Here is a 26,676-nt window from a genome sequence, read left to right as displayed (position 1 = left end):
TATGTCTCCAAATGTGGCCTGAGAGCCTTCTACAGAGACCCCACTCCAGAGCTCCTGGATTTCTGCTGTGGAGCCCAGCAATTGAGCACACTCCCCAGTGATTGCTAAATACAGAAATGTTTGAGAAGCAAAGCCCTGGAAGCCGCAAATATCTTCTCCTAATAAAAACAATATGATGTTCTAACTTGATTAATTCAGAAAATTGGGAGCATTCAGAAAGAACAAAGATAGATGTTTCCTGGGACCTTTTCTTCTTTTTCTTCTTGTTGGTTTTTATTATTCAAAGTGCTATGTGACTTACATACACTCACCGGGGGCTATTATTTCCATTTTCTATATGAATAGGCTCGGATAGGTTAAGGAATACCATCCCTGGAGGTCACAGAGCCAACAAATGTCAGGATCAGGATTTAAACTCAGGGCTGCTCGGTTCAAAGCATCCGTTTCTTCTTCCCCAACCCTCTCCATCCACATGTGTCTTTAGAAGCCAGAGCCCATGACACTGCCTGGAAATTGGTCGCATTTGTTCAAGTCTTCCAGTGGTTCAAGGGATTATGTATCTCCTACACACACATCCTGGCCCAATGGAGACAATGGGAAATTAGGAGGGTATGTAAAACGTAGAGTTCCAAACTAGCAGATATCTCCAAGAGTCATATTGTACCGCCCTCTACCAAAACACACCTACCTGCTTAATTTGCATATTCATTCTGGGGCCTACAGTCACGAGGACCCCTTCCCTGTCTGGGGTATCATCCACAAAGGAAAATGAGGGAGGAACTGGGAGCAGGGCCACAGGGTTCCTAGCCTCCAAAGGCAGGCACCTCTGTGGCAGGAAGTAGTTGCCTGCTCAGTGATGGGCTGAGGCAAATCCGGGGCTTCCTAGCAAAGTGCTGGAGAGTGACAGAGTGAGACAGAAACCCCAAGCACATGAGTTGTTCTTCTTCAGGCCCCTTTGCTGACAGATGACTTATTGGCAAAGGGTATTCAACAAAGAAACAGCATCAGCAAGAAACCACCAGAGGTGTATGGGAAGCATGTTCTCATATCTAACTGGTAAATTCCCGACGATAAATCAAAGGCTTTAACACAAGTTATGAAGCTAGGATTGAGTTATTCTTCCCACCAAATATACACACTCGTGGCAGCTATAGCTCTGGGAAGTGAGAGGGAGGGAAGCTGCTGTGGGAGTAAAGTCACTCCTCCTCTTATGTCTAGGGTTCAACTAAGGGGTCATTGCTGATAGCATCTTTGGTACTGAGTCTCTGTGTGGTACACAGATACAGTCAGAAAAGACAGATAAAACTGAGCGTTATCTATGTACCAAATCCTATGATAAGTGCTTTCAGTCATTGATGGCTTGCATTTCTAAGAAAGGTGGTATTTTTATCACCATTTCACAGATTACAAAACTGAGGCTCAGATGAGTCAAACAACAGAGTAAGAAAGCAGGAGTTATGACTCAAATCTGGGAGGGTCTGACTCCTAAACCCTAATTCTTAAGTAATATACTTTGCTTCCTCACTTAGCTATCAAAGACAGTAGTTGTTTATGACAATTCATAGGAGAATGTGATCACTCAAAAAGCCTATCCTTACTCTGGCAGGCTCCATCTCTGGCCCTGGTCTGGATGAGTGCAGGAGCCAACCAATCCATGTGAGACACATCAATGTTTCTCTCTCTCTCTCTTTCTCTCCCCCTCCCTTCCACTCTGTCTAAAAAAAAAAAAAAAAAAATCAATGGAAAGAAATATCCTCCAATGAGGAATCACAAAATAAAACAAGTAGAATGATGGAAATCAGTATCATTGAACTAAAACCGAGGTGTTGTCAGGGTTGGGTCCTTCGTGAGGCTCCGGGTAGAATGTTCCCTTCATTTTTCCAGCTTCTAGGTGCATCTTGGCCCATGGACCCTTCCTCCATTTTCAAAGCCAGCAGGGAAGCATCTTCTCTCATCCCTGACCTCTGTTCCCATCATCACTGCTCCTTCTCGTCTCTGACCCTCCCTCTTTCCCTTATAAAGACTCTTGTGATGGCATTGGGTCCATGCAGATCTTCCAGGTTAATCTCCCATCTCAAGATGCTTAACTTAATCACACCCACAAAGTCCCCTTGTCATGTACAGGTTTTACGGATTAAGATGTGGACATCTTTGGGGTTCATTATTCTGTCTACCACATGGAAATTTGGATGTGGATCTCACTGGGGACATTGTTCTGTCTACCACATGGGGATTAGGACATCCTTAGGTGGGGATGACAAGATCTTCCAGGCATTATGCAATGAGCGACGTCTCAAATATAAAATATCTCAGCCTTGTTCAAATGTGTGTCAATAAGGAACTATGAGCATTATTCCTCCATTTTCCAAATTTCTGGAGTAAAATGTGAATACCATTCAGTATTGCAGTCCTCCGTTTCCAATTTCCTGAACCAACAGCATAATATAATCCCTCTTTTTAGTGTTATTTATGAACCATAATTTTGAATCAATATTACAATACTCGTGGCCAACATTTAATTTCTCCTATGTAAAGTCAGGAAAACACTTTGCAGTCTAATTATTTTTCTCCCTTGGATTTATTTCTTGGTAAGAAATAGCTTTTAAAGCATCTGTAGGATGATCCTGACAAAGACAATTCATTCATTCATGATGGCACTAATTTACTGAATGAATGCCGATTGCTAGGCTGTGCTAGGGATTGAGGTAGGTCTGCATGTGCATGGATGTAAACATTTGATCTCAGAAAATAATAGATACATAAATAAATAAATGAATAAATGGATGGACAGATGGGTGAGCAGATGGCTATATGAATGGATGAATAGATGGGTGGATAGATAAATTAATACATTAAATGGATGAATCAATAGTTGAATGGATTAATAGGTGAGTGGGTAGATGGATTAATAGGTTGGTGGATGGATGGACAGATATTTGGGTAGGTGGGTGGATGGATACATTAATGAATGGATTGATGGATGAATGAATTAATAGGTAGAGGTATGGATGTATGGATGAATGGATGGATGAGTACATTAATGAATGGATTAAAAAAAAGTTGTGGAAGGAGCCCTGGCTGGTGGTACTCAGTGTAGAGCATCAGCCCACCAAAGGGTTTTGGGTTTGATTCCTGGTCAAGGGCATGCACCTGCAGGTTTGTTCCTGGGGCAGGTGAGTACAGGAGGCAACCAAACGATGTGTCTCTCCAACACTGATGTGTGTATCTCTCTCTCCCTCCCTCCTTCCCTTGCACTCTCTCTAAAAATTAATGAAAAAAAATAAATATCCTCAGGTGAGAATTAACAACAATAATAACAACAGTCATGCAAGAAACATTCATCAGTGAGAACCACCAGCTTATCCTGCAGAAGCCACAGAGAGCTTTCCAGGATGGTCCAGGGAGGTAAGACACACAAACTAGTCGAGACTCTTTCACGGCAATGATGCCTTTTCCACCAAAAGAGTGTTATGAGGTAGAATATATTTATGAAACACTTGCAGCTCAACAGGGGAAAAGGAAATGAAGTAGAATTAACTCCTTGTTATAGTGATTGGTTTATGTCTCCTGTCAGTCACTGCCCCACCACAAACCTAACAATGACGTCTAATCAAAAGTGTGATGACATTGAGTGGATTAGAAAACTGTGGTACATCTACATGATGGAATACTACGCTGCAGTAAAAAAGAAGGTGTTCTTACCATTTGCCACAGCATGGATGGAACTGGAGAGCGTTGTGCTAAGTGAAATAAGCCAGTCAGAGAAAGATAAATACCACATGATCTCACTCATTTGTGGAATATAATGAACAACATAAACTGATGAACAAAAACAGATCCAGAGACAGAAAAGCATCGATCAGACCATCAAACCTCAGAGGGAAGGTAGGGGAGGGTGGGGGTAAGGGGGAGAGATCAACCAAAGGACTTATATGCATGCATATAGGCCTAACTAATGGAAACAGATAACAGAGGGGTGAGGGCATGAGTGGGAGGCGGACAGGGGGTAATGTGGGGATAAGGACACATATGTAATAACTTAATCAATAAAAAAATTTAAAAAAAAGTGTGATGACACACTGGGAGGCTGGGAGAGAGAATCATTATGAAATATACTACTTAGAGTATCACCACAACCCCAAAGCAGCTCTGGTATACCCAGCTCATGGCAACTCAAGGTGAAAACACTTTTATTGACTCTGGAGACAACTATGTTAGAACCTCCAGTCCCATCTTCTGAGCCGATCTGTGGGTTGGTTTTGTTTCTCCCCTCTCCCTTCCCCATCTTCTTCTGGCATGGAGACATTTTCTTGTAAATTTAGGGATTTATATACAGTGATAATCTTCAATTTATTATTACTCTAAGAAGATGGGGACATTAAGAGTTTGTGTGTGTGTGTGTGCATGGGTAGGCTCATTGTATTTCTTATTCCTTAAAACTCAATTAGCCAGCATTTGTAGCAAAAGGAAGGCTCACCAAGACCACAAATTTGTTGGCTTTAAAAGCACTGTGGGTAAAAAGAGTGATTTAAAAGCCAGAGCAAGAAACATAGCAGCAAGACCACATACTTCACGACGAATACCAAGAAAGCCAGTGTCTTCTGAGGAGAGCCACTCAGGGAACAGGGAGAGAACACATGGAAGCCATTGCTGGCCAGTGTAGGTGCTCATCTGCCTGGGATTGGAGAGGAAACAACTAGAAGCAGCCTAAGGGGTAAAAACAGCACCGAGGAAAGGTGCCTTCAAACAGGATCCGTGTTGGAAAGATGCACTCTTCATTTCGCCAGAGGATTTCCAGGCCAAGTACTCCCAGCAGCATATGGCTGCCCCCTTGACTCATCACCCTTGAAACACACACTCTCCCAGATCTTTTTAATCTCTCCACTTCATAAACGTGGCCAATCTCTGAAGCACAGTTGCCTTCCTCTGCTGCAAGAGGATTCAAGAAATGCTAAACCCTCATGGGACATTGTCATTTCTCCTGTGATAGAATATGAGAGTTTACCTTTTAGAATCTTAAAAAAATCTCAAAGTCCAACCTCCCCTTTTTAACATTTAAATTCCTGAAGCTCCTGCTTCTAGGGCTGTAGGTCACAATCTCCTCAAAAGATTAATCTGCGTTTTGTTATACTTGACTAAACATCTTCCAAAGGTAAAAGAAAGAGCCATATTTGTGAAACCCTTTACTTCACTGAATTTCTGGATATTACTTTTTAAGTAATCAATGATGCATCTATGCATAAGCAAGTCAACGAAAGTTTAGAAATTTATGTTTTCCTAATAGGACTAGTAAAGTCTGCAGAATTCAGAGTGTGCATGAAATGTCTATAGAACAGTTTTATTCTAAATATAGGAGACTGTAAAGGCATAAACAATTTACTCAGCTTACTGGACTGCCTTTCTTTGAGCTGTCCCGCCTATCTTATACACATGTAGCAACCATCATCCCCTCTGTGCATGTTTGATGGGCATATGTCAAAATAAAACCACCTAGCAATTTCATTTCTTCCTCCCCTCAAATTACCAATATGATTGGACCATCAAATTAAGCAGCTAAATGCCAAATTTGCTTTTTTTAGATCACACACATTTTTGAGTTAGATGACTGGAAAAATAGTCCTGAAGTCTGGGCTTTCCATTTCTTTTTTTTTTTTTTTTCATAACAACTTCTCAACAGTTCAACCTCTTTAGTAAATATGAGTAAAGAAAGCGAGCTCCCAGTCACAGCACATGTTTACAACTAAGTTAAAGGCTCTTAAAAATAGGGTGTTTGATGGTCCACTGCCAAAATACGAACTCTAGCAGCCTGGAGTGTACAGCTAATAATAAAGAGTCAACTGTTTCTACGAAAATCCCCGAGACCAAGCTCCGACTGAGCTTTCTCCTTTTCACCCAGAAGTTCCCCACAATGACACAGAGACATAAATTTGGATTTAGAGGTCAAGGTGGGAGGGGAAGAAGGCTCAGAATGGTGGGAGGCCACTTAAAACCAAAGAAAAACATTGCTGGACCAGACTCAAAACTGAACTGCAAAACAGAACAAAAAAAGTTCAGCTGCTACCTAAGGACTGCTTGCCTGCTGGAAAAGAAGAAAATGTTTTAGATCGATAATAAAAGTCCAAGGTAAAGGAAACATGTCAAGGATGAAGACAGCTACATGTGCTTTCTGTCCCGATTCCTGAAACTCGAAGGAAATATTTGCAACTCATAGAAAGAACCGGCTGCACTGTGTAGAGTGAAGAATCATACTACCCTCATTTCAGGGGATTCTTCTTCCGGCCACACTTCACTGCCCCATTTCAGGTTCTGTGGCCCTTGGAATCCTTGAAGAATATGACAAAGCTGTGGGGCATGTCTACATGGAGAAGGTACACATCACACAAAATGTTACATTCAATTCAGGTGGTTCACAAACTCAAGATGCTCTAACACTTACCTTTCTAGGGTAAAAGGAAGCCATTGATATAAAGAAGGCATTTTTCCAAGAGACCACAGAACCACTTCATTCCAGGTCCCTGAAGTGGAGCTTGGACATAATAGCTCAATACATATTTGCTAAAAATTTGTATTGAGGCAGCTATAGCAGAATTTGATTCCCAAAAGAAAGGGATCTCACTTATGTTTAGGGCATAATTTCCTCATTTCTACCTTTTATTTGTCTCTGTTTCTACCAAAAATGGATTTCCTTCAGAACACTGATCATGAGTGACAGTATCTCCAACATTTTCACAGAAGAGGGGCTTGGGGGCAATCTGGTTGCAAGACAAGGAGGGAGTGAAGCTGAGTTTGCACTGCACTTTACAAAAACACTGAAAAAACCCTCAGTTACCCGATCAGGGCTCTCAGAGAGAGCTCTGGTGTATGGTGTATTCAAGGAACTTACAATTAACTTACTTAAACCTAACTTTATTCTATAAATGGATGTAAGGTCCACTCACAGTGTAATCTGGTCCTAACACATCCATACACAGGAAGAGTTAGTATTTCACCAGGAATCGATATCCAATATCCTCCAAGTTCCGGTTCCTGAATCCTGAAGAATCCACCTGGAGACCTGTCAGCCATGCTGCCTTCTCTCTGCCATGGCAGACAGCAATAATGAAACACGATGGCTCTCTTTCTCATTGAGCTTGGATAGCACCTTAGACTCCTCTACAGTCCTCCAGGTAGCTACTACCAACTCACCCTAGCATGCAAGTTGAATACATTTGTCACTCACAAAACCTACATGTTCAAGCGCTTTCTGTCTCTTAAAAAAAACAGGACACAGGCAACTATCTCAAAGAGTAATCTGTGGCCCCCTAGGCATCCATTCTGAATTTCATCTGTACTTAGGTGATGAGTTAACTCTAATTGTTATTGATTTTCAAAGGTCTTGTTGCACTTGGCTTCCGAACTCAGATCTGGATCACGTGTGCGCCAGCATCTGATATTATGTGTGTAACTGCCTTCTCTTGTACGCAGTAGGAAACCATAACTAGACACATGGCCAGGGGCATCACCCTGCTCTGTTCAAATCCGGACTCTGTCACTCATGGCTGAATGATCTGGGCCTGTTCCTTCACCTCATGCCTCAAGTTCCTCATCTGTCAAATGGGAATAACTACTTCATTGTGTAATTGTAAAGAAGCATGAGTTAATATTCAAAAAAGACTTAGAAGAGTGCCTGATACGTTGAATACCTAATACATGTGATTTAAAAAAATATGTTGAACCAAAAGGGTACCTGGAAGATCAGTGTTTCATATTTGGTGCATGGTACATTTAGTCACAGAAATATAAAAGGTTGGGGCCCTTTACAAAATCATGCTCTCCGCCCGCAGTTTAATTTCAACAAACATTTACCAAATGTTTGCTTACTAGGGGTCTGACAGTGTTGTATGCCCAGGAAATACAAAGATAAATAAGGCACATCTCTACCTTGAAGCAAAATCCCATCACTACTGAACTCCTGCATTTTCTCCAGATGAGAAAAGAAAGGCCTGTCAGCATAAAAACGATATTTAACTTGGATCAGAGTGGATTCAAAAATCACTTTTCAGCAAAGGGCTGCAGGTCTCTCCCTTAAGCTCCGTCTCTGATATTCATTCCAAAATAAGCAACAGCAAGGAGAAAAACTTAGACCCATCTTGGTGTCAGAGATGAATCTGCTTCTCTGATTCAAGATCAAGTTTCTCTTCATAAAAACCTTTAGCCTTCTCTCCCCAGGCCTTTGAGTTGATTCACTAGACTCAAATAGAGAGCGAAGTGTGGGCTTTCATAAATTAAAAAGAACTTTTCTCACCTCACCTTGCATTCTTGCCAATTAATACATTTTTAAAAAAGAAAAATAACAAGACTCTTTTTTTTTTTCTCCAGCCTCCCTTATTCTAGACTTGATGTGCCCTGGTTGTCTGACATCCTCGTTCCATTCATGATTGCCATTCTTTCTAGGCGAGTCATTGCTTCAAAGTATGCGTGGGTGTGCTTGGGGAAGCTCAAGACATTCAATGGCCTCATCTTAGATGCAAATTCAGTGATGAATTTGTGGCCCAGCTACTCAACTTTGCCCGCTGTGCACCCCGCACAGGCTCAGGGGTCAGAGGGTGGAGTGCTGCTCACTAGTGAAGTGAGCACGGGCCAGTTCCAGCCCTAAAATTGGTGTGATGATATCCCAGAGAACAAATCGAGGTCATCTGTGTGTGCACATTCCATAAACTGCAAATTGGCTATCCCAAAGTAAGATATTATTAGCATTTCTCAACTTCTCAGAGTCTGTTTCCTCTTTGTAAAATTTTAAAAAGCTACACGTGCCTTATTTATAGCACGGGGTTTCTGTGAGGGCTCTACGGGTTGTGTCTATCTGAGAAGATATCACTGACTTGCAAATGCCAGGTACTGCTTCTACCACCTCCCGAGGGCCTGCTAAGCCTCTGCCTCCTTATGGTGCGGATGCTAATTTCCTGACCCTTTCTTTTCTGTTTCTGTTGCCAGAGAGAGATGATAGCCTCCTTTTCCTCAAAACGTGCCTTTCAGCAGTTTCTCTTTAATTCTCAAACCTCAGTGACTTCTAACAAAGTGATTACTACAGCTCCAAGGCACAGAGGATGCTGACACGACCACCCTCCTGTGCAGAAGCTTCAGAAGCAGAATTTTGCTCCGACTGGCCCAAGCAGCACACAGCCTGGTCCGGGAAGGCCACTGTGCAGGCAGCTGTCCAGGCTTGCGGCAGGCACTGGCCAAGGAGGCCATCTTCCAGGGTAGCCATTTGTTTATGGTCATCACTTTCCACTTCCCAGGGTGTTTCCCAGCTTTGCTTCCTTTTCATTGACCCAAGTCAATCTCCAGTCAGCCACATTATGGAATAAAGGGCGGCACATTACTGTATCAAGAGTTGAATTTACCTCCTTCATGTATTTGTTTACTCTCTGTCCTCCCCGCACCCCTCATTGAAATGTAAACTCCGTTAAATAAGAACTTTGTCTCTCCTGTGTGGTTCAAGGGCCTAACACAGGGCCCGGGCATACAGTCGGCACTCAATATACATAACCTCTCTTCCATCATCCTTTTCCTTGCACCGGTGTTTTCTACTCATGAGGAATGGGGCTATAGAGATTCAATCTGGGAAGAATCTTATGGGATCACCATGCCCCTGTAGCTTTCAAAGGGGGTTGTAGCACTGCAACCATGTTTTCAATTACATGAGGCATATCTAGATCTACATACACACACACACACACACACACACACACACGTGACTTCATGTGATTAAAAACTTGTGTTTATATTTAAAGTTATATATGCTTTAGTGTGATTAGAAATTAGGATATATATATATATATATATATATATATATATATATATATATATATATATTCTCCTAATTAAATAGGAGGTGGGGACCTAGGTTGCCTACCACATGTTATTCCACCTCTCTCTCCTACCTCCAGTCCTGGAAGACTCATAGGCAGCTCTGGTTTAAACACTACAGATCTGGTCATTCACTCAATAAATATTTATTGTGGATCCAAAATATTCCAGAAACAGCTGGGGGCTGGGGATGTAAGTGGTGAACAAAACTAGAAGGTTCCTGGTCTCATGGAGCTTACATTCCAGTGGGGAAAATAGGAAATGCACAAATAAGTAAGGAATGGACCTAAGTTCAGATAGTGATAAAAGTTATGAAGACAATAAGACCTCTATAACTGGATAAAGTGATGGGGAAGAGGAGAGAGGAAGAGAGATCCATCATGTGTGTGGACATTAGTTAGGGTAGCCAGGAAGGTCTCCCCAAGGAGGTGATAATTGAACTGAATCCTGTGTGACAAGAATAACCTAGTCAAGCAAAGTGCTGAGGGATCCAGCCCTATGAGGGTACAGAAGCAAAGGAGGAGCGACTAACGCCAAGGTCACTCTGGGAGTTAGCAGGAAGGCTTGGTCTCCTTCACTCCACTTATCATAATGATCTAGTGATCTTTTTCCTAGTTTCTGCAATTTGGCATACTCTTGTTTTCTGCAGCAATTTCCTTTAAAACTGATACTATACTTTTTAATGCAGTTCCTCATTTTTATTTTCTCTGCAAAGTCACCTATGTAATCAGTGTGTGATTTTTAGTCTACAATACTAAAAATAATCATGGTAAACAAAAGGAGTGTGTGTGTGTGTGTGTGTGTGTGAGAGAGATAGAGAGAGAGAGAGAGAGAGAGAGAGAGAGAGAGAGAGAGATGGGGATTCAAGGCATATTTACTAAGCAAAAGTAAGACCCAATCCATCCAAAAAGAAAGAAAATGTGACTTCCTGTATCTTAGTATTTTAAAAAAGGAAAAGCCATGTTGTATAGTGTAATACCAAGATATTTTCATCTAAAAATCCAAAAAAAAATCTTAACAGAAGAAAAGCTAAGGAATTGAGAAGTTACAGAAAAAAAAAAAAATGTCACCACTTCTATGGCTCTACTCTAACAGATAACAAAGCTGAGTGTGTCTACCCTTTGAAACACAATAAAACAGCCACAACCAGATGACCCTTCTGGCTACCTGCTAGGGGCATCTTGCTTTGTGAGGGAAATGACTGGAGCCGAAGATGTGAGCTACAGACCCAAAGAAGCCCAGGGCTACGGAGGAAGGGGCCCGTGCTCTCAAAGAAATGAGCTAGGTTTCATATTTGTTTGGGTAAATTTCCCTTTGTTGGTTTGTTTGGAGCAGCTCCTGTGCATACCCACCCTCCCCCCCCCATCCCCCCCCACCCCCCACCCAGTTTTATTAAGTCCCTAAACAGATCTGAGTTTTAAGGGCTTAGAGCTGCCCTTGGGAAATAGGTGATTACTCTCTCTGCTTAGGGTTTTAGTGATAAGGAGAAAGAAAAAAAAAAAAGAGGCTGTGGATTGAATTCCCCTCCTCCAGGCTAATTTCTCAGTGACTCATTTGTAGTTCCCTTTAAAGCAGACACATCTTTTTAACATGAAGTGGTGACACATGTACAATCCCGTCCATTAACCAGCACTTTGCGATTGTTATGTGTATGTGAAAGAAAGACAGGAGAGACAAACAGATGGAGAGACTGATGCAGAGGGCGGAAACACTGGTCAATTCCTGAGGAAGGAAAGCGCCACAAGAATATTTTCCTTCCCGTTTTACGTTTTGTAGTTCATGTAACTACTGGGAATTGCTTTATCCACAGAAATGTCACCAGGGCAGTTGGGAGAATCTGGGGGGAGGAATCACTGTTCCCTCTAAAAAAATAAATTTGATGGATCAAACTCTAGTCCGACAACTGTGTTTCTCAGGGTAGCACCCTAAACCCCAACAGGCAGGGTCAGACATGGAGCAGCGTGTGTGTTATTTCTAGGAAGAGTGTTAAGTAATTGGCGTGGCTGTGGGGTTTTCCCTTCGCGGAGCTTGCTCCCAAGATCACTTCACTTGCTTTTAAAAACAAAGCATTGCATATAAGCATAACCAATGGACACAAGACACTGCGGGGTAGGGAAGGCCGAGGGAAGGTCATGGGGGAAAAAAAAAAAAGGAGACATATGTAATACTCTTTATAATACTTTAAGCAATAAAACAAAATTAAAAAAACAAACAAACCAAAAAACAAAGCATTACCACCCTGGGCACCTTTCCTTCTTTGGGTTCTTCCTAACAGATATATTTGAGAAGAGACTGAAATTTGAAAAGAAAAAGAAAAAGATCAGGGAACTTATTCAAGTTTTGTCAGCTCCAAAGGGGCCACAGAGGCGATCTCAACCACACACCCAGCGCCCCTTGCTTTTCCAAGAAGGAAAGTAAGTACCAGGAAGGTAAAAGGCCTTGACTAACTTGCCCTACTAGTTAGTATAGTGGGAGCACTAGGACCTTCAACGCTGAATTCCCAGGCCAGTACTCTCTCACCCTATCACTACTAATAAGGATAATATGTATAATAAGAGTATCACTTCCTTCTTGCTTATTCATTCATTGTGAGGTGTAAGATGGAGAAAAATGGGGGATTGAGAGTAATTTGAGTTTAGAAACACTGGAATTCAAGTGTTTATGCTTGAATCAAGAATATGCTTACTCCCCCCGCCTCCCCCCCCGCCCCCGCCTGCTGTGCTAGCTAGCAAAGTCTTCTGTGACCTCGAAGATCGAATGCAATTACATTGCCCATATATATTTGCTATGCTGCTTGACTCTCCCAAGGGCAGCATAACAGTACAAGGGGAGTGACATCTTTATGAGGTTAACCCTTTTCTGCTTTAAGGGGAGGCTACCGAAGGCAGATGTGTTCCCTGGAGCGTAACCAGAATGCTGGAAATGTAGTAGTTAGGAGGAATGACAGCACCAGGCCACCATTCAGGAGGGAAAAAGCAAATTGTTATTTGGAGGAAACAGTGACCTGGGGACGCCTATGAGAATACTGATGCCATGAAGTGAAAGTGGGCTGACAAAAGGGGTGGGGCTCGAATTATAATACAGCGAAAAGAGACAAAGAAACTACTGTAGGTTAAGTTCCAGCAGGCTAGGTTCTTTCTGCATTATCTCATTTAACCCTTACAACCTTTTGAGATAGTTCTATTATCACCAAAAGCAGAAAATGAGTCTCAAAGATTGCGGACGGATCACGAGAATTCTTGCGTCATATTATGCAGTGTTTTGCAAAGTATCATACTTCCACAAGATATGAGCTTGTAAGAACATGTACTAAATAACTTCAAAATGCAATGGGTACTTCATTTTAAAGCTTGTCTTTAACATTTATCTAAAACGTTTTTTGTACTCATTCAACAGAAACTTATCTAGCCACTGGGTTAAGCTAGCAATAAAACTACTGGTCCGCAATGTGTTAAGTAACCAGTCTTGGGGTAACACACCCAAAGAGGTGGAATCATCTTCCATGCTGAGGTTTTCTGGTTCTGATCCAGTTAACCCTTGCGAAGATACAAATTACCCCAAAACTTTGTGGCTTCAAACAGGGATGCTATGTTCCCCATGATTCTCTAGGTTAGCTGGATAGTTAACCCTCAGCTGATTCCTCCCGGCCTCACTCACTCAGAGGGCTGCACTGAGTCAGAGAGCTGGCTGGTCTCAGATGGCCTCACTCTCGTGTTCACAGCTGGTGCTGGTTCAAGGCAGGGGCACCTTAGTCCTCTGCATGTGGGTGCTCATCTTCCCGTCAGCTGGACCAGCTTCTTTCCATGGTGGTGTCAGTGTTCCAAGAGGGCTTGTTTTGTTGTTTTTAAATCACTTTATTTGGGTACAACTGACATATAAAAAGCTGTACACATTTAACATATACAAGTCTGTAAATTTTGGGATAAGTATACACCTGTGAAACCATTGCCACCATCAAGACCATACACATATCCATTGCCTTCCAAGGTTTTCTCCTGCTATTATTATTATTTGAGGTCAGAACACTTAACATAGGTTTACCCTCTTAACAAATTTTAAGTACCAGAGAGCCTCCTAAAGCCCATCCTCAGAATTAGGGCAGTTTCACTTCTGTCACATACTCTTGGTTCAAACAAATCACGGGGTCACTTAAGACTGAAGGGGGGGAAACGGCGTCCACTTATTGCTGGGAGAAGTGGTAAAGTCACATTGCAAAGGGATGGAAGGCAACGTCGTGACCATTTACAAAACAACCTACCATAGGCTTTCCACTCCATGCTCTGTCTCCTAGCAAAACTTTAATAAAAATTCCAAATTGCCCTTAATGTTCTTTTTATAGGTTTATAAAAAGTCCTTAATTAAAGGTCTACTTTCTATAACCTGTTGTCAGAAAACCTGAGTTCTAGATCTATTTCTACTGCAGTGGGATCGCGGAACGCTTTCTTTGAAGTGGGCTTTAGTTCTGTCATCTACAAGAAAGAGTTCGGTCTGTTTTCTCTCTAAGGGCTCATGCAACTCTATCCACTGCCAGTGTCTTATTCTTAGATCAATATGAACTAGCTTCCTGGGGGATGGGCAGGATGGAAACGAAAAAAGGTAGAAATCAGATGGCCTCTCTTTAGCAACATGCTCCCTTTGATTGCTGTGGGTGCAGAACCTGGGCGGCAGTGAGCAAACGGCATGCCTGCCCATGGGTGGTGCATTCACCCTTCCATGATCTGGTGCTGCTCTGACCATGTCCACATATTATATGCTCAGGGGGCACAGACCCTCCAGCATTACATCCAGGGCTTCTGGACCTGGTTAGACAAAACACCTCCCAGGCAACACACTCAGCCCAGCTAAGCAGACAGGAGAGGTGGGAAGGCTCCTGAGTGGTCACTTCCTGCGGGAAATGCGTCGCTGGAAGCTCTCTCAGAAAGATATTGTTGCCTCGTCTATGGAAGATCAGGTTCCCAAGGAGCAAACTAATGTTTAATTTAGCACAAAGATAGCTCAGAAGCTCTTTCCGGGGGCCCGCGCCTGCGAACAGATCTGCACGCAAAGAGTCTAAGCGAGAAAAGGAAGCTCTCCTAGTGCAAAGGCTACAGGACTTGGGCGCAACCCCGGATGAACCAAAACCCCCACCGGTTGCTTGTCAGGAGGACCGCTGCTCTTTCCTGTCTGTTCTTACGTCTGTACTTTGCACGTGTTCTTCACATGTCTGTGAAACAAGCCGATGCGACAAGCCACTAGCACATACTTTTTGCAGCCTGAGATGACCCGACGCAGTGTGGCAATCCAACGTGCAAGCCTTAGCCGGGTTAGCAAGTATCAGTCCACTTAGGTGAACGACAACAAAAAACGTAGTCACCCCAGCTTCACAGCCGGAGAATGGTTTTGTTTTTACATAATTCAGACTTCAGAGACCTCCCGAAATGAGCAATGCACACTTAAGCCTGGCGATCGTCATTCCAAAGACGCAGTACGGTACAAACTGTATTCAATTCAGCCACTTCTTTGCACCCTGGTTACCATGATTCTAATCTGGTTACCAGATTACACTGTGTCTCCAATAGACTCCTGGTAAGTTATTAGCAGTTGCAGCAAACTTTCGTCTTAAGTACATTTTCTGAAAACAAAACAAAAAAACCCTCAAACATGTAATTAACTTTCAATTCAAATCCGTCACAATTACCTGAAAATAAGTCTGTTGTACAATGAAGTCTGTGGGGCTTCATGTGGGTGAGAGTTATTAGTGGATTGGAAAAGATCCACAAATATAACTCAGCCACATTTCTGACAAAAGAGAGCTTTTTAAACAACAGTGTTAATGATTCCGTATTAATGTATGAACCTGTCATAATGACTCCTGGGACATTGTAAAAACAATACAAACCAAATCAAACCAAACCCAACATGAGCTTGACGTTACCTTTTCTAAGAATATTATCCCTCCCAAGGACGGGAGGGGGGGGGGGGTGCAAATTTAAATGATGGGGAATAAACAAACAAACAAAATTCTGACTCCATCCTTTGCTCAGAGTCAGAACCAGCACATGCATCCTTGCCCAAACACCACCCACCCGAAAAGATTATTCTTACTCTAATCCTGTCTCTTCTTCATAAAAGCATTGTGTTTTGGGTTTAGATTGATCATCACTAAAACTTGCTTGGAAGGAAGCCTTGGCCAATTTTCCACATGTTTCCCTCGGAAAGTCACATTTTAGGGGGCACCGAGCAAAGGTGGGAGTCCAAGCTGAGAACCACCGTGAGGCATAACATTTCCAACCCACTCCTGGGGAAGAGGGCGAACTCGCATTGCCCATTCACTTGCAGCTCTTTGCAGTGAGCTAATTGATTCTTCAGCAACTTGAGCCGGGATCTGGCTTTCAAGAGCATAAATTTAAAGCTCCACAGCTGGGAACTTCTAACTCTTTGTCATTCTGTGACCAGATTCACTTAAGAATTATTCATCAGTCTGAATTAATAATTCAGTTAAATGGTAAATTTGGGCTATTCAGTTCTAATGATTCCAAACTCTCAATAGATGGTTTAAATTTCTCATTTACCCACAAAGCCCACACACCACACTTGCCGGGCAAATGAATGGAAACCCAGCCCCTATGCTCGAAGAAATGAAAAGTCAAATGAACACTCACTCTGGCCCAATTCCGGATGAGGACTCCTAGAATCCCAGGATTTGAAGAAATATTAATGGACCCTTTTCTCAAGAAGGACACTATTTAACCCATTCCAGGGACACGTAAACCTAGCCCAGATGACATCTCCATATTAAACTACTTAGGGAAACTGGATACTATGATATCCCTCACTAGCCATTTTAAGTAAATATTAAAGAGAAAAGCCATGTCCTTCTACTGGGTGCCCCTGACACATTCTGGAGATAGAATCCATGGCTGGGAAAAGCACGAATCTGACTTGAGTATGTCACATGTCAGATCCATAAAAACAGCTAAAATTTACTGAGCCTCTACCAGGTGACAGGCAGTTACCTCACTTACTCAATGACCCTAAATAGTTAGTTCTATTACTATTATTCCATTTTACAAGTGAGGAAACTGAGGCAGAAGAGGTTAGCTAATTTAACCACAACGACATAGCTATTAAGTGGTAGTGTTCACCCCTGACCCCAGGCTCTTCACTGCTATACTGCCTTGCCTCCTTAAACAGCCAACTTTAACACTTCTGATTCCAACCCCACCCACTCTCTTTTTAGACTGTCAATACTAAGAGGGAAAAGGCTACATCAAATTACTCATCATGGATACAGTAATTCTCATGGCATAGAAGAGCTACACGATACATAATTCTTTAATGAATAAATAAAAAATTTCTCCAAACTTTAAAAGCATTCATATCCACAATCTTGATATGAAATGTCAGAACCTTCACTAAAACCATGAAGAGTGTAGCGCATGTACATTCTGTTGTTTGCCCATTTTCATAGCCATTCATTTGACAGTTGGTTGTGGTAGGGCCTGACTGTAGCCTTCTTCCAGCCTTGTGGAGCATGGGTGAACTTCTCACTTCCTTCTAGAGGAAATGAAACAGCTTTTGTTCTTTCGCATCTCTTCCTTAGATTGTGTAGGAAAGGGTGGAAGCTGGCAGCCGTAGGTAGAGAGCCCACTAGCTATGGTCAGCATCCCAGCATCATGCCTTGAATCAGAGAGCAAAGGAACGGATGGCTTTTCTCCTCTGCCATCTATTCCATGTGGTACCTTCCCTGCCCTGTGGACCAGACAGGAGAATCTAATATTCCAGTAAACTTTGGGGGAAGTAAACGATTGGTAACATATCTGCATTAAAAAGCAAGCCAGAAAGTAAGGAAATCTCAAAGACCCTCTGGACTTGCAGCCTTTCATAAATTTCTACTCACTTTTTTTTTTTTTTTAATGAAATCACCTTTTCCAAGTTAGTAAACAAGCAAACTCATTTGTTGGAAGATCAGTTTACACATCAAGGGAACACACTTTTACCCGCAGGGAGATTCTTATTGGCCCTGGAAGGCCTCCTGAGTCTGAGAGGAGGAGTTGGTTCTGCTTCTTTTAGTTTCTCTTTTGTGTCTAGCTAGTATGCTTTTAAAACCATCTCCTTTGGAAGCCAAAGGCCATGTCATGCTGTATATAACTCACTGTGAATGGGCGAAGTGTGTAAATAGCAAGGCATTAAGCCGCTCAAGGGACCTGGAGATAGGTAATACAGAACACTTAGGCAATGTGCTATGAGAAGAGGCGGCTGGAGGGGAAATGTAATACTTGTCTTCAAGTATATGAAAGATTATTATTGCTTCATAGATGCTGACTCCTCTGAGTCGTCCTTGCTCTCCCATTTTCCAGGGCTTCTGACTGTACTCTTGCCAGAGCTCCTGACCTTCCCTGAAAAGGATCCACCCTACTAATGCCCGGAATGACTCAAACCCAACCGCAGGGGAGTCAGGCTTCCTTCTCTGCCCCCAGACACCTAACATTCATGGTTATCCACTCTCAGCTATCCCATTCCACATTCCACATTCACTCCCTCCTCACAGGCCGTCGTGGTGACCCACAGTCTCCAGAGAGCTCTCCCAGCCTGGATTTGAATCTCTCTCCTACCGGCTATCAACAGTACTAATGCTTAGAGCACCTGTGTGCCAGGCACTATGCTGACTGATTTGCCAAAGAATATGAGCTTTATTTTACAGATGACGATCCTGCTGCTCCAAAAGAATAAAGTTATTTCCCCAAGCTCATAGAGCTAGTAGGTGCGAAGTAAGGATCTGAACACACGTTGATCTACAACATTTATGCATTAAATGCCTCCATTTACTGCATCCCTAAGCCTCAGTTTACTTATTTTAAAGTGGGGCAAATGTTGCTTATGCACTTGTTTGGGTTTTTGTTTGTTTTTTGGTAAGGCATTACATAAAATATGTAATAAAAGTGCCTTGTACATTCTAGGGCTCAATAAATATTTATTCTTTTCTCCGTCTGACTTTCTATATCAGTTTTGGTCCATTCTACCTAATTTTGCTGTTACTTTATTGATATGGTCTTGATTAGCCTACTAGACTGTAAGTATGCAGGGACTATGTCTTTTGCTGTATTTCTGTTCTCCGGCAGAGCCTGTTAGAATGTGAGGGAAATTAGCATGAGGATGGAGAAGAAAACTTAGAATTATTTTCCTTAAACATGACCCCCGCCTATGAACATATGTAAGGGACTAGATTAAAGGTCAAGGAAGTAGTAGAAGCCACTCAGGATGGTTTGGATGGTTTAGCTCAGGGGTGGGCAAACTTTTTGACTCAAGGGCCACAATGGGTTCTTAAACTGGACCGGAAGGCCGGAACAAAAGCATGGATGGAGTGTTTGTGTGAACTAATATAAATTCAAAGTAAACATCATTACATAAAAGGGTACGGTCTTTTTTTTCAATAGTTTTATTCATTTCAAATGGGCCAGATCCAGCCCGCAGGCCGTAGTTTGCCCACGGCTGGTTTAGCTGCTACACAGAGCAGAACTGGATATTTTTTTCAAATTTCTTTCTAGGATTTTTGAGACTAAATTGCAGTGATAAACACACATACACCATCACTAAAAACAAAAACAGGTAATCATGCCCACTCGTTTAGTCACATTTTATTGCTATGTTTCAGAACATTTGAAAACCCATGCTTGTCTTGGCAGTTCCAAAAGGTGTACAGTATTAGGGAAGCCATACAGTATCAAACTTTAACACTCAGGAACATTGGATGGACATCACCTGGTGATGACATTATTTCAAAGAAAGCGGATGACTTCTCTCAATAAACAGTGGCCTAAACAAGCAAGACATATTGGTTGACATAACATCGCTTCGCTGTCAAAGCGAGCTTTCTGTCTGTCACTTTTTGATAAAGGATTGTACCAACTTCTCTCTCCACTTGAACTCTTTTGCTTTTGTGAGATCTTTTAATTGTATTTACTTGAAAGAAGTAGTAGGAAGGTCCTGGAGAGATAAGAACTCTCCCTTTATTACTCTGTTCTGGAAAACAGAACAAAAATAGGTCGGTTCTTAAGGAAATGATGGCCGCATACATAAATAATGTAAACACTCCTATCACTGTCCTGGGAGGACATTTATCACACCGACAGCCACGGAAACCGACATCTGGCCAATAAACCGCTCCTGGGCTCAGCCCCCTCCTTACAGTGTAGAAATTTTGAGTTGCCAATTGGAAACTTGATTATTATCAGTCAAAAATAACCAGGGAACTCTGGCAATGATTGAACTTGTTTGACTTTCTTAAGCTAACAATTAACATTTTAGACTATTGTTGACAAAATATTTAACTTTCCCATACTGTGTGTGCAAACGACTTTCCTAATATTCCTTGGACACGCCTTTCCCAAGCTGCCCAGGTCCACGCAGGGACCTGTAAGAGGCGTGCATTCCGAGGCCCCAAACACTTTCGCAGCTTAGTCCCTGCGAACTAGGACTTTCTGGGGCCTTCAGGAACACTTAAGCACACTGATATCTCCGTCTTATCTTGACAGCACTGTATTTGAAGCACCAATCCCTCTATTTACAATAAAAGCTATTTCACCATTTCAAACACTCAGCTGAAAGGATACTTTGAATCCCTGGAAAAACTGGTATTATGACCTGTTGTTTCGTAGTTTATTATTAGAAATACTAGCAATAATGCCTTGCATTTCTGCAGTGCTTTAATTTTTCCAAAGCCTGTTTGGAAACACACACTCATTGGCTTCTCTTAACAACCCAGGGCCGTGTTATTGTTCTCTCTGCTTTACAGATGACTGTTAAGTGGCTTGTCCTAGGTCACCCAGCTGGTAGTGATCAAGCAGGCACAGAACCGAGGATGCAGACCCCTCGTCTGATCTGCTTTCTTTCCTCCACACTACATTAGAGAAAAGATAATCTCTACAGCCAAAGATGACTTGGAACCACTTATCTCTCCATCCTAGCAACAGCGTATGCAACAGAAAAAGAGCTTGTCTCAGGCAAAAGGGGAAGATTGATAATGCACCACGGAAGCTCAAACTGTGCTGTTCCTTGGACCAGCAATTACTCAGTTTTACAGTTCATTCAGAGATTCAAACATACTTCCCCAGAAAATGATTTAGTGCCGAAAGCCTGCTCCCAGTGGTTAGAAATGCAGATCTTCTTTAAGCCCTACAATCCGGGCCCTCTAAAAGGCCCTGTTCCTGCAGTCCCTGCAGCCATGGGGCTTCCCCTGAACTTGTACTTGAGCTAAATGAAGAAACTGGCTGAGTAAGGGCTGCAGATTTAGGCTGTCAATGTGGACAGAATTAGAACTGGCTTGGAGGTTATTCTTGCATTGTTCTTGCATCTTAGACTATTAAAATAACTCAGACATTGTATATTTCTTGCAGTATAACACTCCTCAAAGTCAACACTATCTCGTGGAACACAAGTTCCCCTTTCACCGTCATTCAGGTATTACCGACTATATACAAGGCATTGTGCTAGCAGGTAGGCAGGATACGGAGCTTTCAGATGAGGACACAGTGCCTATCTGACTTGAGTTGGTCAATATTCTCTGCCTTTCTCCACAGGGTGTTTATGGCCACTTATGAGATACCAATTAATGATTAAAGTGATACATTCAACACACCCAGACAGAAATAAATCTGGTTACGGACACCACCGCAATACAATGAAGAAGGCACTCTGACACTTATTCTGCACAAAAGGCCCCTTTAAATTCATAGTGTTCTGGAAAATAAGAGGAGCAGGAGTGACGCGAGACCTGCAGGTCTAAACGGGCCTGGTGAATCGCTCCCAAACGCCCAGACCCTTCGCACACAATGTTATCAGGTTAATACAGTGCTTGCATCACCATCGCTGAGCGCCATGCTGAGCAACAAAGCACCAAATTTAGAAGCTAAAATGGAGAAGGGAATTTCCAATAACCAAGGGTGGGGGGTGGGGGGGCCACACATTTTCAATGAAAAACAACTATTAGAAATGAACTGCTTTTTTGACCCCTAACTCACACGGCCCCTCTCATCATCACTGGCTGGTGGTTAGGAGAGCGCACACGGATGGGTTCCCGCTAAGACCAGGAGTGGGACAGCGGCCACCCCTGCCTTCTGCAGCACTAAAGCCTTCAGTTGGGAAAGGCCAGACACCGTGCTCTCACTTCCTCCCGCCGTGGCTATTGCTAATCGTAAAGTTACAATCACTGCTGAAGGTGGTTTCATTTTGCATCCCAAAACCCCCAAGTGAAAAAAAAAAAGAAAAAAAGAAAGGCAGCCTCATCTTACTTCCAAGTGGGAGAAAAGCAAAAGCCAGAAGAACAAGGCCATGAGCAGGCGCGCCGCCTTCCTTGCCGAGGCTGGGATGCGAGGGACACATCCAGGCTTGGCACCCTGAACAGAGGTCAGTCTTCTCCACTGAGCAGGGCTGGGCGCCCCGGTCCCTGTATCATCCCCAGAAACACTTACCAGGAGACCGGGAAGCACACAAAGCCGTATTATTGGGAGACTTGCAGACAGATTATAAATTTACTGGGGACAATCGAGGCATTTAGATACTTTTGGCTGCAGATGCTGGTGACACACACATGCATACAAACCTCATTCTTCTCGCCATTGGAGTGACTTTCTCCGCCCCCCCCCCTCTCCCGCCCCCCTCACCTCAGCATCTCTCCTCCACAAAGCAAACTTCCCTAGCTCTCAGAGGGAATTCCAGGGAGAGGTGGGGACAGAGCAGGTGGCAAGGAGAGGACATTAGTTTTTGAAGCTCTAACAGAACCCCACAAACCAATTTTGCTCAAGGATAAAGCAGCAAACACTGGGCAGTTTAACTGCTAGCAGTTATTTTTCATCTGGAGTCGGCGCCAGGGAGTTGCAGTTCTAGGCATCCCAAGCAAAAAGTGTGCCTGTGGCCGGGGGAGAGCACCCTCCTAGGCCCCTGAGTTTCTGGAAACCATCCCTACAGGGTTAAGGGGAGCCACAGAGAAGCATGCTATGGGCCCATCTGTAGGGTGTCCCCTGCCTAGAGCCCCTTTTCAAACTCTGTTGGAGAAGTTCAACGCAGCGCCCTCCTTCCTTTGGGCTTTTTGAGTACTTTTCGGCTGGCCTGGCTATTTCCTGTTGCTGACTTTCATTAGGGCTGACTTGGGCAAACTGGAGCTGTGCTGTGAGCAGACCCAGGATGCAGGAGCCCCACAGAGCTCAGAGATGGAGGGAGCTGGTGGGGCTGCAGAGCTGCAGGGCTATGGGGCAGGGCTCCACCTTCTCCCCAGAGGCTGGTGGCCCAGCAGCTTGGGGGAAGCTTGCACATGGCAAGCAGTCACCTGACCAGGACTGGCATCCAAAAACCAATGAGTCAAGGGATCCTCCCTCTGGGACAGGGTGGATCTGTGCCTCCAGGGGAAGAACTTCCAGTCAGAAACCTGATCAGAACTTTCAGGTTCGATGCCCTGTCGCCAGAAGTGGCTGAAGACAAGCCACTTCCCAGGATGACAGCTTGTCCACAGCCCCTCGGTGCCTGCCCACTTTAATGAATGCGGTCATTTGTCACTGGCCGAGGGTGGTGTCTATGAAAAGCAGCTTGGAGAGAGGGCTGGGGGAGGCTATAGAGAATCAGGGAGTAGGTCTCTGAAAACGATTCCCTCGCTGGTCTGGGATAGTCCCCTCCACATTCTGTTTTGTACTGAGGGGAGGGGACCCTCAGGCACCTTTGTGTTGCCCATCACCACTTGGGTTCTCTGGAAGGGGCCACCTCAAAGGCAGGAGGGGGAAGGGTCCGTTCAACTGACCAATGTTTTCAGGCTGAAGACTGGCTTGTTGGGCCTAATCAGAGCTGACTAGCCGAAGCTGGCGCATCCCCGGACCCAGCCTTCCTCGGGGCTCAGATCTTGCCAGGCTGTAACCACCTCCTCTACAAGCTGTGGCCTCTGGGAGCCTCTGAACACTCGGGCTTCTCACCACGTAAGGAACACCCTCCACGTGGAGGCAAACCCGTGCGTGCGCAACCGCAGAACTTGCTGAGTAAGAGTATAAACCACACACTAGCACACCCATGGCCTTGGGGGCAGTCAGGTGACACCTGGGCCCTTCTCACCGCCGACCACTCCGCATCAGGCCACGGCGAGCTCTCCCCTCCCACTAGGCCACACGACCACAGCCAGAATCATGAGAAAACCAGGTGCCTTACCGCAATCAGGGCCGAGTTCCGCTGGTCCCCGGGGGTGGACGTTGGGGGTTGCTGCTCGCCCTCGATCCCACCACCGCCACCATTATTGCCGCTGCCGAGCAGGTGCTGCTGGTGGTGATGGTGATAGTCCGGCGGGGGCGGGGGGGCCCCTGGTGCTTGGGCGGCTGCAGGAGGGGCGGCGGGGGGCGGCGGCGGGGCTGCAGGGGTGGCAGCAGCTGCGGTGGCCTTGGCGTGCTTGCCCGTCTTCCTGGCGCCCTGGCCATGCTGGACGAGGCTCAGGAGCTGCAAGGTGCTCTCCCGCTCCCGGTCTGAGCTCTCAGCTCGGCCTCGTTCATAGCGGCCTTCGCAGCTCAGGTGGTGCTGGCGGCAGACGGCGATGCGAGCCCGCAGGCGCTCCACGATGGCGCTGTGCACTCTTGGGGTGACGGAGCCCCCTCCCAGGAGGCCCGCCCCGGGGGCCGCCCCTAGCCCTCCTGTGGGGGCCTGCGGGGGCGCTGTGTCCCCCATCTTCGTGGACACAATGATTGCTGCCTCTGGGATGGTGGGGTGGAAGGAGGCGGCCGCTGGCTGGTGCAGGCAAGTCTGTTCTTGACAATGTGGGCTCAGTGCTCAGGGCCACATGAATAGAGGTCTTCTGAGGTTTTGGGGGGGCGCAGTGGAGAAGGGGTGGGGGAGGGGCGTTGGTAAAAAGAGGACGAGAAGCAGGAATAGAAGAAGCCGGTGGTGGCGGAAGATGAGTGGGAGAGGAACCCCGATCGACTTACCCCGATGGCATTGGACAGCTCTGCACAAGTTGGACGGCGTCGGGGGGGGTCCCCCGCACCAAGCGGACAAGAGCCCCTAAGTACTTGGTCACCGCACCACCAGGGGCTATAGAGCAAGAACTCAGGGATTGCCCGGCCAGAGGCAGGAAGAGGCAGCGGAGGGGACCCAGAGGGGTATGAATCCAGAGCCGGCTGCCCCTCACCTAGTTGTTTCCGCAAATTCGTTAAGGGGATGTTTCTGCAGAGAAACGCAATTCGACCACCATCTGGGCAAGCCGCAGCCTTCACTTTTCCTCCGGTTAAAAAAAGAGAAAAAAGTGCTGTTTCAGGAGGTTTCTGAAGTCAATGTTCAAACCGCACAAACATCGAGAGAGACTTCTGTCTTTTGGCTCTGCATTCCTCCTCCGTTCCCCTTGCCCCGGTGTGTTCTCCTCTTCGGGGGACAGTGGGGTGTCTTCTCCCAAAGGAGGGAGCCGGCTTCTCAGTGGTTCGCAGTGTCAGTCCCTGGACTTTCAGACCATGCTGTTCTGTCCGGCGGATCCGGTCCCCGGCGCAGCCCGCATGCCTCTAGCTTTCCTAGCCTCACCGGAGAGCGAGCGGGCTGAAGTCCCGGCCACTGAGATCCTTCAACACATTCTCCCCCACCCCTCGCCCCGCGTACGCTTCTGTTCCTGGCCCCCGGCTCTATTCTAACACAGGATCCGGACAGACAAACTCTTGCGAGAGTAATTTACAAACGAGGGTCCAACTTACAAACTTCCAGCAAATTGCACCGAGTCGGGTCCGGCCACTTGGCTGCCCACTTTTGTACATTCCATCCCGGCCAGCGGATCTGAGGGTCTGGACTCGCAGAAAGCAATGTGCTTCTTCTCTCTCGGGTATTGCTCCGCTTTATCGGTGGAAGAAGGGAAAAAAAAGTAGCTTGTATTTTCCTTTCTCTTTCCCGTCTGTTGTTGGCCGCTTGGCTGACACTGGCTCCGCTGCCCGGAGTCACGGCGATACACAGGCTTTCATTGTGCTCCGATAGCAGAGGGAGAGAAAGAGAGTGAGACAGAGAGGGAGAGAGAGAGAGAGAGCCAGCAAGCTGCAGATGGGGGACGGAGGGGGGCGGAGGGGCGGGCGGGAGAGCGAATCCGGGGCTCCCTGGTGGAAGGCTGGTGCCACTGCACGAGTAATTGCCGCCGGGCTCCGGGGAAAGGGGGCGCAGAGGGCCTCCCAGTGGCTGAAGAGGTAAATCCCAGGCCTGCGTGTCTCCGCGCTCAGCTCAGCTCAGCTCAGCTCAGCTCAGCCTGCCTCAGCCTCAGCCCAGCCTGGGCAGAGGGGTAAGGCCCGGGAAATTCCCTAACCTCTGCACAACTACTTCATCAGCTGTAAATGTTTAAGAAATCCCCGGCCAGGGGATGTATTTTCCCTCTCGGACCTACCTTATGCCCCCCCTGAGAATATCATTTTCATTTTTCAATATGTTGTCAATGACACCTCTGAGCACCCAGCGAGAGCGGGGTGAGCACCGCGTGCGTGCGTGCGTGCGGGGGTTGGGGGTGGGTGGGGAGAGCGGGGTGGAGAGGAGAGGAAATCACACCCACAGCTCCTACAGGCAGGCAGGTATCTTGTCTACCTTCCTGTGTGCCTCTGGGCACGCGTGATCACAAGCAAACCAGTAGACCAACAAAATATTTTAGGATGAAATTACCAATACTCGTTCTGGAAAAGAAAAAAGGAAGATTTTCCTTGAAACTACAAGCGTGCCAATGACACCAATGCACGGCTATCTGGTTTACATATGTCAGGAGGGAAATCAATGTGTTGTAGCAGGTGAGTTTCCAGAAGTTAAAGCACACAAGCCAAACAGGTCTCTCACACAGGCTAATGTCCCCTCATCTTCAGGTGATCCCAC

At 45.2% G+C, this 26,676-nt stretch overlaps 1 protein-coding gene across 1 annotated transcript in view; it reads right to left on the bottom strand.

Moving 5' to 3' along the window:
* MAML2 (mastermind like transcriptional coactivator 2) overlaps positions 1-25,870 on the bottom strand; it is a 359,786-nt gene extending 333,916 nt beyond the window's left edge. The window contains exon 1 of the mRNA XM_036324620.1: positions 24,016-25,870. Coding sequence (XP_036180513.1) covers positions 24,016-24,522 — 507 coding nt within the window. The 5' untranslated portion in view covers positions 24,523-25,870. The remainder of the gene's footprint in view (positions 1-24,015) is intronic.
* Positions 25,871-26,676: the final 806 nt, after the last annotated feature.

Source organism: Myotis myotis, unplaced genomic scaffold, assembly GCF_014108235.1.
Source record: "Myotis myotis isolate mMyoMyo1 unplaced genomic scaffold, mMyoMyo1.p scaffold_m19_p_10, whole genome shotgun sequence".
Classification (NCBI taxonomy): Eukaryota; Metazoa; Chordata; class Mammalia; order Chiroptera; family Vespertilionidae; genus Myotis; species Myotis myotis.
The sequence above is the reverse complement of the archived record's forward strand: the minus strand, read 5'-3'. Positions and strand labels throughout refer to the sequence as shown.